This window comes from Macrotis lagotis, chromosome 3 (assembly GCF_037893015.1).
Source record: "Macrotis lagotis isolate mMagLag1 chromosome 3, bilby.v1.9.chrom.fasta, whole genome shotgun sequence".
NCBI lineage: Eukaryota > Metazoa > Chordata > Mammalia > Peramelemorphia > Peramelidae > Macrotis > Macrotis lagotis.
The window spans coordinates 112,692,397-112,708,621 of record NC_133660.1 but is presented as its reverse complement, the minus strand read 5'-3'; the positions used below and the strand labels follow the sequence as shown (position 1 = coordinate 112,708,621).

Here is a 16,225-nt window from a genome sequence, read left to right as displayed (position 1 = left end):
AAAACAGAAAGTGTTAGAATTCTTCTATGAGGGGCGGCTAGGTGGTGTAATGGATAAAACACCGGCCTTGGAGTCAGGAGTAGCTGGGTTCAAATCCAGTCTCAGACACTTAATAATTATCTAGCTGTGTGGTCATGGGCAAGCCACTTAACCCCATTTACCTTGCAAAAACCTAAAAAAAAAAAAAAAAAAGAATTCTTCTATGAAAGTGACTACCAAAAGCCTCCAATGTCTCCCCAAGACATCCTCAATCTAATTAATTGGATTACCTAGAAGATGAGCTATATCTCCCCCTGTATGGGAAGGATCCTTATTTCATCTTGTCTAGCTCTCTATGGCTTAGTGTTCAGGGGGCTGAACTCTGATTAGTTTATTTGCCAAGTTAATATAAGTTTTCAAGGACCTTTTCTTCCCAGCCTATTTTCAGTTATGAATATTCCTACCTATTTGTGGTACAATGGCAAGAAAACTGGCTCTGGTGTAAGAGTACCAGTATTCAGGCCCCTCCTCTGATATACTACCTATGTAACCCAAGGTAAGTAGGATTCCTTTCCCCTCTATAAAACAAGGAGCTTGTACTGAATGACCTCTGAAGATCTTCCCTGCCCTGATCCTATCAGTTTTTGTCTTTGTATCCAGAATTTAGCATACTGTCTTACAATGGCAGTTAATTAATTGCTAGATTAGATTGGATAGTCATGTGGTTGAGGAGAATAAGCCTTGAATGCTTTTAAATATCTCTAAAGAAATTCAAATCTTTTCGAAAATAAAATTAGCTCTTTATCTCTTAATATTTACTAAACATTCCATTCTTCTCTGTCCTCTTTCCTGCCCCATGATCATCCCATCCCACAGCTGTCTGGAGCATAAACTGTATCTATATTTTTCTATCCCCATTTATATTTGTATGTCCCAATTTTGGATATGTGTATTTAAGTCTGTTCCTTTGTACTTGTGATTTAGATCAAATATTAGATTTTCACAAGGGTGAGTTAACTTTACCCTGTTTCAGAATCACAAACTTCATTTGAGCATCATCCCACATTCTCACAGATGAATGCCCTTTGTCATGAGGGAGACTGGGTGGGTGAAAAAATGTTTTTAAATTAATGAAGATATACTATCACAACTAGAAAAAAAGTGAAGCTTCATAACCTTCTTATAGTAAATCAGTACTATTTTTATGGCAGCATATTTTTAATGTAATAATTATCATGTTTTCCCCTTCAGATAAGCAAAAAGGGTAGAAGGAAACAGTATTATAAGAAATGGAAGTTGATTGTGGTATAATCAAGAAGTATATAGACAGTATGTAACTTTCACCCCCTTTTCCCTAATCTTTATAATTTGTTGAGTTGACCCTAATTATTGTTTTTAGGTTTTTGCAAGGCAAACAGGATTAAGTGGCTTGCCCAAGGCCACACAGCTAGGTAATTATTAAGTGTCTGAGATGGGATTTGAACCCAGGTACTCCTGACTCCAGGGCTGGTGCTTTATCCACTGCACCACCTAGCCACCCCATTGACCCTAATTATTATTGTTTCTTTATATCTTCAGATCTACAGTGCTGAGACCATTTTTCTTCCTGTATCCCAAAAAAAATGTCAAGGTAAGAAATATTTCTAAACTTTCTTGTTCCTTTGTCTAATGGGCAACTGGAAATTGTTTTGTATTGAAAATATTGCTGATAGAGACAGAGGAAAAACAACCATGAAATTTTTCAGTTTTGTTGTGAGATAACATTTTTGAAATTTTAATTTGATTAAGCATTCATCAGTGTAGATTTTGTTATTAGTACTAGTAAATACAATTAAAACCCTAGTCAATGAAAGGACATCTTAATTTTGTATCTCCTCCAGTTCCCAGGGTATTCTGGTTAGGTGAGGGTTAACCCTCATGAAGCAAAACTGCATATAGTATGCCCCTATTAGGATGGAAAAACCTGTGTTCTACTTACCTTTGGAACTCATTTTCAGGTATTAGTAATTGTTTTTGTTGACCTTTCAAATATGCTTTTTTAGGAGTTCATAAAGATAAAGATCAACCATAAATAATCTTTCTAATAATCAAACCATTGACTTCAGTGTTGACATAATTTGAAATATATATTATATATATATATAATCAAAATATATAAGATATATTTTGAATAATAAACCTAAGTGAAAAAATAAATTTTTGCCCCAAAGTTCACATGGATAGTAGAGTTTTGACAATTTCTAGAGATGCCAAACATATCAAAAATAAAATTGAACTGAAAATATTGTAACTAGAGATGTGCCCCAAAATAATGGAAGAATTAGAAGTTGACTATCAAGTTTAAGGAAGCAGAGATGAAATTGTTAGCAAGTTGCTCCTGTTCAAACTTATTTGCTAATAAAAATTTAAAGAGTATGAACTTAGATTTGAGGCTACATCAATTTACTTATTTATTGAGGCTAGATCGAATTTTTCCACCAATCACAGCACATGGTGGGGGAAAGCATTGAAAATGGCAAGTAAATGAATTAATTTAATTAATTCCCTAATGAGACTTCACCAACCATGCCAGGGTCAGTCCTTGCTTTAAGATCCTTATAAATTGGGGCAGCTAAGTGGCACAATGGATAGAGCACCAGCTCTGGAGTCAGAAGGATCTGAGTTCAAATCCAGCCTCAGACGCTTAATAATTGTCTAGCTATGTGACCTTGGGCGAGTCACTTAACCCCATTACCTTAAATACTTTTCAAAAGATCTTTGTAAACCTGTTGTTAACACAGAAAAAGATTATGTATGAGGGGCTTTCATCTTAGGGCAGTAAGATGATGCTATAAATAGAACACTGGGCTGGAAATCAGGAACTCATCTTCATGACTCCAAATCCAACTTCAGATAGCTGTGGTGACCTAGGCAAGTCACTTAATACTACTTGCCTCAGTTTCCTTACCTGTAAAATGAGCTAAAGAAGGCAATGACAAACTTCTCCAGTATCTTTGCCAAGAAAAACCCCAAATGGATCATGAACACAACTGAACAATAACAACAGCAAAAAAAGGCTTCAGATAAGCAGATTTCAAGTAAAGAGTTTTGGATCTTTTTAGGGTCCTTCTCCAGTATCTACTGATTTCTAGACTCATTGATTATTTTCTTTCCTTTGGAGTTTTGGGTGACTGAATGATTGGAATGTTACTATGGATATTGGACATATAATTAGAACTCTTACTACTTTTTGAAAATAATGCTAGTGGTAATAATAATAATAATTATTAGTATGACTGACATTTATTTAGCATTGTAGAGTTTGCAAAGCCCTTAAGATATTATTATTATCTCATTTGAGAGAAGGCAAGTCAGATTTCCAGTGGTGCACACATTTGTCTACTATTTGTACCCTTTAGGTTGGTTCTGTTTGGCCTATATTTAAATGCATCATTTTACCTCTGTATTTGTAAATTAATCTGTAAGAGCTTTGAGTTTTTATAAAAGCAGAACAGGTGTATATACTTAGTAAATAAATTGGTGAGTCCCTGCCAAGGATACAAAGGGAAAGTCAATTCTAGACCCATAACCAGAAGTTTTTTTTAAAACCTGTGGCAAAAGCAGTAGAGTAGATTGTGTGTATGTCAGAGTATGCATATGTGTGTGAGAGTGAGTCTACTCACATATGTCATTGAAATAATGGTGTCATGGTGGAAATGTAGAAGTGATGGTACAAAAAACAGTATACTTGGGACCTGGGAAGAGGCAGCAGTAGTCTAGAGCACAATCTCCTCTCTTGAAGAGAAGGGACAACTTCTCTTCAAAGCCTCAGCCCCATGAGATTTGCTACTATGACTGAACAAACTCTGGGGTAGAGACTTAGGGGCAGTTGGGTGTATGTGGTCTAGGCTAGCAGAGCACTTTGACAAAAGGGACATAATACAGCAGTTACATCAGAGAGGGAGTAGGACCTAGCAGGAGTATCTTTCCCCTTAAGAGGGAGATGCAGCCTCATCTACCATGTTGACATAGTGATAGTTAGGACTCCATCTAATAGAATTAGCTCTCATGATGGGTAGTTACCAAGAGAACAGAAGCAATGGAGAAGAAACAGGTCTGCAGGTTTCCATATAATGTTTGTTTTCCATGGAAATAAGTAAGCTTCAAGGCGTCCAAATCTACCAAAGATTTTTAGCAGCCCTAAATAATTCTTGTCCTTTTATTGCTAAACAACAAAAGTCTAAATATCAGTGGAATTGAGTATTTTGTCTGATTAATATTAATTTCTATTCAGTTTACTAAGGTTCAAAGTCCAGATATGCTTTTTGAATCAAGGGCAAATAATTGGAGGGTTAAGATAGAATAGAGGGACATCCTAGCGTCCTAGCCCCAAAACCCAAAATACCCAGGCTCCTATCTTGAATAAACCTGGACAAGTTGCTTAACTTTTGGTACTCTAGGTCAAATTTGGTACTCTAGGTCAAATTCAACTTTTACTTTAGAACTCCTTTGCAATCTTAAAAATTATGAAGGCCCCACTACAAGATCTTTTGTCCATGGAGGTCATATCTATTCATATTTAGACTACATCTCTCTGGTCATCTCCAGTCATCTGGCTCTTTGTCTTGCACTGAACCCAGATGACTCTGAAGGAAATTTACACAGTCCTTCCTCACTTAATTTCAATTCATTTGCAAGTTAGATAACACCTTTCTGAGATCTTTGGTTCTCTTTGAGAATAAAGAAACAGCAACATCTCTCAATAATATTTCTATCAATATTAGAAATTTTAAATCTCTTAGGATTATTATGACAGTAGTTTCAACCTCTCAATCTCCCCAGAAGGATCTCAGGGACCTCCAAGAAGTTCTTAGATGACACTTTGAGAAGCATTGCTCTAGGTAACTCATAATCATCATCATCATCATCATCATCATCAATCTAGCTAATATCTATAGCACATTCACTAGTGCAATAACAATAAGACAACTAACATTTATAATATTTGCCTGGTTAAACACTTCACAATTATTAACTCATTTAGTTTCATTCTCATAACAGCCCCAGGAGTTAAGTGTGATTATTATTAACCCCATTTTACCCATTTCTGATGCAGAAGTTCAGAGACTAGCCTGGGATGGCACAATTAGTAGGTGTCTGTGGGTGGATTTGAATTCAAGACTTTCCTGACTGCAGACCCATTGCTTTATCATTGCATTCCTTGACATCCCTGGCTGCCCCTGAGATTCTAAATTGCTGACATAGTACCTACCTTCTTTGTCAGAAGGAGTTCCTCACCTAGAAGTTCCCTTTCCCAGTGAAGTCACAGTCCCACTAGTCACAAACCAGTCCCTAGTTTATCAGAGGGTAACAGACAGAGGCCTAGTTTTTTTTCTATTTTTCTTGCATAATCCCTCTTTCATCTTGCATAATTCTTTTTTTTTATTTTTTAAGAAAGATTTTATTTCTTTTGAGTTTTACAATTTCCCCCCCCATTCTTGCTTGCCTTCCCCCACCCCCCACAGAAGGCATTCTGTTAGTGTTTACAATTGTTTCCATGTTATACATTGATCTCAGTTGAATGTGATGATAGAGAAATCATATCCTTAAGCAAAAAATATAAAGTATGGGATAGTAAAATTACATTATAATATAATGCTTTTTTTTCTAATTTGACAGTAATAGTCTTTGATCTTTGTTCAAAGTCCATAATTCTTTCTCTGGATACAGATGGTATTCTCCATTGCAGATAGCTCAAAATTGTCCCTGGCTGTTGCACTGAAGGGATGAGCAAGTCCATCAAGGTTGATCATCACCCCCATGTAGGGTGTACAATGTTTTTCTTGGTTCTGTTCATCTCGATCAGCATCAGTTTATGCAAATCTCTCCAGGCTTCCCTGAATTCCCATCCCTCCTGGTTTCTAATAGAACAATAGTGTTCCATTGCATAATTCTTTATTGGAGGAATGTTGTAGCCTGCTGACACCTTCCATACGTTTGATCCACTGCCCTTTAGGTGATCCATAATTTTAATTCTTCTATTCCTGGCAGTCTTACAACATCACCAGAAATATTTTTGTTTCAGAGAGGAGTTTCCTCTCATTAAAAGAACTTTTGCAATTTCCTAAAGTCAATCCAACTTGTTTTTCCTTCTGATCACTTCTGGGTCCATAAGATAAATTTGAAATCAAGAGATCAGGGGCGGCTAGGTGGCACAGTGGATAAAGCACTGGCCCTGGAGTACAAATCTGGCCTCAGACACTTAATAATTACCTATCTGTGTGGTCTTGGGCAAGTCACTTAACCCCATTTGCCTTGCAAAAAACAAAAAAAAACTTAAAAAAAAAAGAAATCAAGAGATCAAGTGAATTTACCAAACACAGCTCAGATAACTCTCACATGAGGGAATTTTCTTTTTAAAAATCTAGAGCCTAATACAGAGATTTATGTTCAAAGACATCTTGAGATTTTTTTTTTCTTAAAGTAGGAACCAATGTCTTCTTGAGCTTTTATGGAGTATTCTTCAGTATTAAAATGTCTCTGTAGCTCCCACATTCAGAGAGATTTTGTTAGACATTTGCATTTCTCATTTGAAGTGATAAAATCAACAATACTACAACAGCTCTAAACATATATAACTTTTCTGACATTTTCAGAAATTTCACAGGCATTTTTCAAAGTGTTTTCATATGCATAGCCTAATTTGACTAAATACCACACACTAATTTCACACACACACACACACAGTCATGGATGTCCCTTACATAGTAGAACTTTTTTAAAAATTTTATTTCATTTCTCAAAATTTAACTACATAACTTGTAAATTAAATTAGAGAATATGCTGTCTGATTCTCTCTTTAGTTTAAATGCCACAAAAATTCAGTTTGTGTTGAACCCATCACTAGCAGCTCCTGTTCTGATACAGCAGGGCACTAATATTTTTTTGACTATTAGTTTTATTTTCAGTGCATCATCCTCCCTTGTAATCAAATATAGCACAAATGCTAAAGGTCTCTAATCACATTTTCGGTGAGTTAGGAATCAATGAAACAAAAGCTGCCTATAGTCTAACTTCTTTTGGGGTGAAATTCATGTTATATCAACTTTTTAAATATTTTGTATTCACTTAGTAAGCAAAGAATTTTGCTTGTGCTTTGGGGAATGAAAATAAAAACTGGCAGCCTTCATCTACAAAACACCTTACACATACTTGATCCTTATAATAGCTCTTCGGCCATGCAAGTTATGTTTTATTAGAGTTGAAACTCAGAAGAGTGAAGGGAATTTCCAGTGATTGAGCAGCTAGAGTTAAATGCTGAAGGTAAAATTTGAACCCAGACTTTTTCTTCTTTTATGTCCAATGCTCTTTTAGCTATTCCAAATTTTCTTAAAAGAACTTATATGGCAGAGTTCCATCTTTCATAGAGCCCACCATCTTGAGAAGTAAATATTTGCACAAAGAACTAATTAGAGAGCAGAAGTGGTCTAAACTTTTCGTCTTTTTAATTATAAATTAGATTCCCAGAGACATAAAAGCCTAGGTACACTTTGAGCTTTTGCCATCTTTCTGTGTCATCACTCCTACCCAATTATAATCTAAGAACTTCAGTATCTGACACTTCCCTAAAGTTAGCTTGAAATCCTAGAGAGACCAAAATTATTATAAAGGACATTATGAAGGACAGAGAAAGGACTTTCTCTTATGGCAGGAGATCACTCAGAAGACTCCCCTTCCCCATAAAGAATCCCCAAAAGTCTCTTTGGCTTAGAGCATTACCCACGTAGAGTGGGGCCAGCAAGCTGCACCATTATTTTAACCTGGGTAGTTCTCTAGGGCTGTGGCCACTTTATATGTGGTCCACTTCCATGGACTTCATGGCAGTTTTCTATTATGTTTTCAGGAGAAAGTGATGTAAAAACAGGATGAACCAAAAAATAGGTACATGGTGTACCTTTGGCTTTGTCACTGTCATTAACCTCTGCTATTCTCTGGTCCTCTTTCTGACAGAGATTTTCCTTCAGAACAGATGCCAGAACCTTCCAGAGCTGATGCTCCTCTGGCAAATAGCCTTCAAGATGCCAGGGACTTAGATAACATAGTAGGGCTTGGTGGACAATGAGAATTCATATAGGGTAGTGAGGAGTCAGGAAGGCCTGAGTTCAAATCTATCCTTAGACACTTAACCTCTGTTTGCTTAAGTTGCAAAATGGCAATGATAGTAGGGTTATTGTGACTATCAAGTGAAATAACCATTATAAAGCACCTCCCATATATTAAACATTATATAAATATTAGCTATTATTAAAAAATTTGACCTGTATCATTTCGGAGCTTCCAGTCTGATTTGCACCCAATATAATTGGGCTCCAGATCATCTGTATTTCAGGTTACTCACAAAAGTGTTAAATTATGAGTTGCCTTCTTGTCACCCCACACATCTAACCCATCTTTTCCATTACCAGATACAAGCTATGTTAACCTCATACTTTTTGAACTGTTTAATTGAATTGAATGACTGTGGTAATACCTGAATGATAAATCTTAACAATATGAAAACAGTGGATTTGAAATGAGAAGAGTAAATGTTTCTCCATCTTTAAGTAAAGCATTTTGGAAGAACTGATTTCCAAGTTCTCTTTCAGCTCTAAACCAATGATCTGGGCATCCCATGTCTTCTAATGGTTTATGATTCATAATCTTTCCCATAGGTAAGCATGTCCTCGTTAATCATGGTGTATTTTGGCCTGTTTTCCAAAGAAAGGAACTTTTATAAAACATTTGTTTCCCAATCTTTACAACTAATGTTTCTGACAAAGGACTCATTTCTAAAATATACAGAGAATTGAGTCAAATTAGAAAAAAAAAAAAGCCATTCCCCACTTGACAAATGGTTAAGGATATTTTACAGATGAGGAGATCAAAGCAATCCATAGTCATATGAGAAATTGCTCTAAATCATTACTTATTAGAAAAATGCAAATTAAAGCTTCTCTGAGGTACCACCCCACACCTCTCAGACTGGCCAATATGACCAAAAAGGATAATGATCATTGTTGGAAGGGTTGTGGGAAATCTGGGACACTATTACATTGTTAGTGGAGCTGTGAACTCATCCAACCTTTCTGGAGAGAAATTTGGAACTACGCCCAAAGGGCAACAAAAATGTGCATACCCTTGGATCCAGCAATACCACTACTGGGTCTATACCCTGAAGAGATGATGAAAAAGGGTAAAAACATCACTTGTACAAAAAATATTTCATAGCAGCACTGTTTGTGGTGGCAAAGTTGTTGGAAATCAAGTAAATGTAAAAGTAAATGTCCTTCAATTGGGGAATGGCTTAGCAAACTATGGTGTATGTATATCATGGAACACTATTGTTCTATTAGAAATCAGGAGGGATGGAAATTCAAGGAAGCCTGGAGGAATTTGCATGAACTGATGCTGAGTGAGATGAGCAGAACCAGAAAAACACTGTACGCCCTAACAGCAATATGGGGGTGAAGATCAACCTTGATGGACTTGCTCATTCCATCAGTGCAACAATCGGGGACAATTTGGGGCTGTCTGCAATGAAGAATACCATCTGTATCCAGAGAAAGAACTGTGGAGTTTGAACAAAGACCAAGGACTACTACCTTTAATTTAGGAAAAAAACCTGATATCTTGTTGTCTGATCTTTCTATCTCTTATGCTTTATGTTTCTTCCTTGGGGATATGATTTCTCTCTCGTCACATCCAATTTGGATCGATGTATACCATGGAAACAATGTAAAGACTGGCAAATTGCCTTCTGTGGAGGGTGGGGGTAGGGAAGTAAGAGTAGGGGAAAAATTGTAAAACTCAAAATAAATAAAATCTTGAAAAAAAAGAGAAAAAAAATTTCTTTCCCACACACAGATCTCCTATAATTCCTACCTACTCTATTGGTTGATATTAGATAAACTTTATACATTAGGAAAAGGATTCAAATTGAGTAGAAGGCCACCCAAATTTCATTAATCCTATATTACAGATTATAAAATCTCCAATAGAAGCATTTTCTGAAGCAATTCTCACTTGAATAAGTTCCCCTTTTATAATATTCCTTCTAAGTAGTCTTCAAGATTCTATTTCAGAACCTCCAGTAATAGGAAAGAAACTCTACCTCCCAGGGCAGTCCACTTCACTTTTAGGCAGCCTTGATTTTTGGGATGCTTTTTAATACTTTTCAAACTATCTTGTTGTAATTTATGTTTTGTTCCTTGGTAGTAAGAAGAACAAACATAGCCCTTCCTCCCTTCTATAAAAATCCTTAAAAGACTTTATTAGGTGTCATATCTCTCTTCTGCTTCAGGTGAAATATATCCAATCCCATTAACTCAGTAATTCTTAACCTGGGGTTCTATGAGCTTGTTTTAATACATAATTAATATTTGTGTGTGTGTGTGTGTGTATATATATATATATATATATATATATATATATATATATATATATATATTACTAAATGTATTTTAACATAATTGGTTTCTTTTATAATTATATTTTATGTAAAGACATTATTCTGAGAGATCCATAGGCATAGCCAATATTCATGATACCATGTTGTTCTTTGTAAATGAAGAAGACCATGACATCAGATGAATGATGGCATGACAAGCACATTAGGATGATTTTAGTGAGAGGAATGTTGTGTAAAGACATCTTTTTTTTTCAGAACTGTTATCACTCCATGGTCTGATTTAATAGGAAACAGGACTTCTGGTGATGGCCTGGATGCTGTGGGAGTCCTTGTCCTTAGGGATGTGGATGCCTCCCATATCAGTTCTAAATGAGCCTCTAATGACATAGCCTACAGTTCCTTTAACAAATCTACAATTCTGCCTGCCTCCTTCCTCAGTCCCCTAATTCCAGTCTCTCCCAACTAGGATGGGCAGGAAGTCCTTTAAACGTCTGGACTTAATAATCCTTGCTGCCAAATTATGCTTGATGGAATTCAGTTTTATTCAATAAGTATTGACTGCTGAATTAGGCGAAAGCATCATGGATGTCACGGTCAAAATAGTGCTCCTTTGGTCAGTGTGCCCAGGAGGAGTTCAGCCATCCTTAGGGAGGCTGGTTCTCAGACAGCAGATTCAGCTTCTCCGCAGGTCTGTCTCTGAAGATGGAACATTAGCAACATAGCCAGGCTCCCTTCCATGGCAGAGGAGGCATCAGAGTAGGGTTTTATAAAGAATAAACATGAAGAAGTGATGTCCCTGCCCTCAGTGAACTGACTGACTTGTGTCTAATATAGGTCGTTATACAATAATGTTAAATTACTGGTGGTTGTATAGTGGATAGTTGCTAGATTTGGAGTCAGGAAGATCTGAATATAAATCCTATTTCAGCCATTTATAATAAGTATGGCCCTAAGAAGGTCACTTAACTCCTACCTCCCTCAACTTCCTCATTTGTCAAATGAAGATAAGAATAAAACTTAATTCATGGGGTTTTGGAGGATTAAATATGAATATATATAAAAATAATCTATTTATATGTGTATATATATTTTTAAATTTGTAAATCTTAAAGCACTAGCTATTATCATCATCACCTAGCACTCTCCTAGGCTACCTCCTCCTCCATTAATAATAATAAAAGCTTATGATAAGGAAGGCAAACCTGTGAGTGCAAAGCAGCCCAAAAGAACAGTTATAATTACGCAAGTCTAAAATGAAAGTGGCCTGTACTCTTTTAAATCCTCAACGATACAATTCCCTTTCTCTCATCCAGGAAATTGAGAGTTGGCTCTTTGAAAGAGCACAAGGAAGATTTACCTTCCTCTTCTGTGAGGGGCTTTGGTGAAGACTTGGCATTGCAAAGTGACTATGATGGAGATGTGTCTGAGTTCTTGGAAGAAAAGCAGAGAAGGCCAGAATGGTTTTTCTAGGGAGACTGGTCGCTTTGAGGCAAACATAACCCATGAATCCACAAGAAACAAAGGGTCCTTAGTTCTGGTGTGTGTCTCACGGGCTTACTTGTTATTCCTTCCCAAGTCCAGGCAGCATTTTCTTCCGCCTTGGTTTCAATGCTACATACTGCCATCAGTCAAGAAGCAATGAAAAGCCTTTCTTGAGAGTAGGTCTTGTGTAGGAATTAGAGGGAGCTTCAACATGAAGCCTGTTGGGCTTCTCTGTACCTGTTGGAGTACTGGGCTGCAGAATAGTCTACTGCTTGTCTTGATAAACAAAAAAGGTAGATTAAAAAATAAACTAACAGGTTAAATGGCTTAGCAGTTAATAATAAATGGGTTCCTTTCCTGAGTTCAGTCCTTCACTTTCATAGAAACTTTTTGTAATTTTAATTTTTTAACTTTAAAATTTTAAACTTTTTTTTTCAGATTGATATCCATATTAATGGACAGCATGTCGAAACATTTCAGGAGGATGTCACCTTTACAACAGATGAATTTGTTTCCTCTGATGTACCTACGAGAGATGATGAGCTGAAAGGTAGGTGCATTACCAGAATCTAAGGCTTACTATGCCATAGAGGCTGATCTTGGGCAGCCAGTGGCAGACACAATGGCAGACACTTAGTAGACCTTGATGGAAAGGTCAGTCTCATGATTTGGCAAGTGGTAGTAACTCATCCATTGATAGGAGATGGATTGTTGTTTGTCTTTTGTTCTCAAAGATGACCATGACATTAGGGTGATGACGCCATGACATGCAAGTAAGTCATAAGTGAGGGGGGGCCCAAGGTCACCAGCCTCACTTTCTCCTCCAGAACCATCTGGGTCCAGTGGCCAGATGTAGACCAGGATGACTGCAGAAGGCTCTCATTCTTTCAAGCATTCCCATAACATAAAGGACATAAATCTGAATGAGTGGAGTGAGACAGTTCTCTTAGGTTTTTCATTTTTTAGCTCAAAGTCTGTGATCCTCTTATCCCAACTTCAGAGGGAGGAGAAAAGTGATAGGTCCACTTTGTTCCCTTAATAGGGGACGGGATAGAGAATAAACAATTATTAAGTGCCTACTGTGGTCAGGTACTATATTAAATGCTTTATAAATATCCTCTTATGTGTTAGAAGACTAAAATGAACATAGCAAAATGAAGTCAAGGAAGACCTAATATTGTAACTGTTTTACAAATGAATGCTTAGGTTGGCAGAGCTAAGCCCTCAAAGAGATAGCTTTTTTATGTATGGGAAAGATGAGAAAAGTTTTCTCTGATGCTATCAGAGAAAACCAAGTTAAAAAAAATAGCTAAATCAAGTTAGGAGAGAGAGGTGTAAATGTACTTGAACTTCTTGCTCAAAAAAACCCACCTATGTCTTTTAGAAATTTAACATCTTCAGGAAGCTGAGACTAAACTTCAAATTTGCTCTGACAAAACCAATAGGGAGGTGAATTTCCACACACATTTATTAATTGACTAAGAAGAATTGTGGTTAAAAAAAACAAAAACTGATGATGACTATCATCATTTTAATGGAATTTAATACAATAGTTGCTAGTAATGTGGAAATATGTTTTGCATGACTTCACATGTATAATAAGTATCATATTGTTTACCTTCTCAAAGGGTGGGGCAGAAGGTAGAGGAAGAGAGAGGACTTGGAACTCAAAAATTAAAAAAATAAATGTTTGAAAAAAGCCTCAGCATCCAAAAAAAAATAAAAAAAATTAATGGAAAACACAGAAACCTAGAGAAAGTAAAGCCTAGGAATCAAAGGCTTAAAATAATATCAGAAATCAAAACCTGTTTGTTGGATGAAAAAGTGGCATTGCATAGTGAAAAGTAAGCCAGCCATGGGTACATATCCCTGTTTTTCTTTGTTTTTTCCAATTGTGTCCAACTCTTTGGGACCCCTTTTAGGGTTTTCTCAGCAAAGATACTGGAGTGGTTTGTCATTTCCTTCTCTAGTTCATTTTACAGATGAAGAACTGAGGTTATGAAGTGACTTGCCCAAGGTCACATTAGTATTTGAAGCTACATTTGAATTCATGAAGATGAACCCTCCTGATTCCAAGCCTAATGCTCTACCCACTGTACCACCTCGGGCAAATAACTTTATCTCTCTGTTCCTTATCAGTAAAATGAGGGAGCAGTTTAGAGGATTTCCAAATCCCTTTCAACTTTAAATCTATCCTAGGAAAATTTGGTTGGGGGAACAGGGGTGGGGGGGCAGAAATTCTTGTTACTACTATTTGTGGATGTAAAAATCAGTCTCCCTAATTTGAACATCATTAATTCAGAATTTATGGCGATTCAGAAACTTAACAAATTATCTGTGGAGAAAAGCTTCCTTAAACAAGTAAAGAAGAAAGTGAAGCACTGGAGTTGGAGATGGGGGTATTTTACCTGTTTGAGAAAATTAACATATATTGATTTTCTTTATTAATATTCTGATAAGAAATCAGTCTTCCCTATGTATGATAGAAGGTTCTAAAGAATTTGCTAATTGATGATACCTTTTGGTTAGCTTAGTCTGAATCATTGCATATTTAAAATAATAAAATTTTGTTTATTTAAAAATATTCTGTAATTTAAGTAATTAGTTTAAACTACTTTTTCTTATTCCACTCCTTGGGGGCAATTTTACACTTTTATGTTCTTCATCTTTATTATTGTTAACCAATATTTATAAATTGCCCATATTGTATACAGGGTGGTCAGTTCTATAGAATTTTGTGTGTTCTACATATTTGTGTGTTCCAAAAAGAGGTCATGAAGGAGCAATGTAGTACAATGGATAGAGACATAGAACTGAAAGTGAATGACCTGAATTCAAAGCCCACATTTGTCACCAGCTAAGCTCTGTGACTGTAGGCAAGATGCTTAAACAGTCTGATCCTCAGAGTTTAAGTTATAAACCCTTTAACCTTGGGAGCCTGGGGGGGTGGGGGGAGTGAATTCCTACAAAAACAAAATACTGATCCTTGACAGATTTCCCTAAGAAATTTCAACATGAATATAGAAAACTATTCTTTCCCCTGAAACCTTGTAAAAACCTGGTTTTCTTTCATTATTGAATACTACAGGTGTTTTTCCCTTTCTAGTAAAATAATGTTTTGGCTTTACTTTTGTGGGAAGTTGTAGATTCCTTAAATTTTACTCTGATTTCATTGCTGAGCTAATTTTCTTAATATGACATTTTTTTCAATAGACAGAAAAATGCACTTATGCCATAGCTTTTGAAAAATGTTAATTTCCATATGTTATCATAAAAACTGAAGCTGTTGGAGTGCTAAGAAAAACTTCAGAAAAATAATTCCTGAGTTTTACTCACTGAATGGTTCTGGCTAGGTAGCTGCTGAATTAGAGGCCATGCTAACTGAAAACAAAACAAACCAAAGGCTAGATTTTTTTCTTTCTTTTTTTTTTTTGACATAGATCTACCACATGGCTCACTGACATATCGTTTAGAAGATCTTGCCTATACCAGAAGTGGAGACAAAGGCAACTCTGCAAATATAGGTATTTCTTAACTTAGGTTTTTAAAAATCTCTGCTTGGAACATTTGTATACATTATAATATTTGAGCACTAAGATGTCTATGAATGCAACTATTTCTGATCTCACCAAAAAAGAAAAAATAATAAGTTGTAACTTTCAAAACAATACATCAAAGAATAATGCCTCGCCTTTACCAGAAGCTAGAAAATCTGATTCTCTTTCTGAGTATTTTTAACCTCCTCTTTCTATGAATTTTAGAAGGGCGTTTCTGCAGAGAACTGCCTTTTAGTTTCCGTTTAGCCTTACTTCCCATGTTTCTTTATTATCTATATGTTTCTGTTATTTCTTCCTTGGTCTAGTTTCCCTAAAAGTATAACAAAGTTTTAAAAAAATAAAAAATTCAAAATATTGGCCAGATATTTCTCCCTGGAGGTTACAGGGAAGAAGATTCTGACAATATAATTTTAAGGAGAAATTCTAAAACTAGAATTGTTCCCCAATGGAAAGGGCTGCTTCAAATTTCTCAACCAGCAGAAATTTAATGATCACTTGAGGATTTCACAAAGACATCCTTTTCAAATTCAAGATTTCTATGATGCCTTTTTCTTCCAATCCCTTCATTAACTTCAAGAAACTTTGTCAAACCCCTAGTCTACAAAAGATTTGGTTTCAGGCATTGGTTTTCCTTTTTTTTTTTTTTTTTTTTTACAGTATCCCTCTTATTCACTTTGAGGAGCACTCCTCAGTCCTATTAGACACTCTTAGGAACTACTGAAAGTCCTCTGATTATACTGAATATCTTTGGCAAACACTAGTCAAAACCATTGCAAAACAA

General features: G+C 36.0%; 1 protein-coding gene across 1 annotated transcript in view; it reads left to right on the top strand.

Moving 5' to 3' along the window:
- The window catches only part of LOC141519187 (uncharacterized), a 134,747-nt gene that overhangs the window by 89,885 nt on the left and 28,637 nt on the right, over nt 1-16,225 (top strand). The window contains exons 15-17 of the mRNA XM_074231572.1: nt 1,558-1,609; nt 12,326-12,437; nt 15,328-15,411. Of these exons, the coding sequence (XP_074087673.1) occupies nt 1,558-1,609; nt 12,326-12,437; nt 15,328-15,411 (248 nt within the window). The remainder of the gene's footprint in view (nt 1-1,557; nt 1,610-12,325; nt 12,438-15,327; nt 15,412-16,225) is intronic.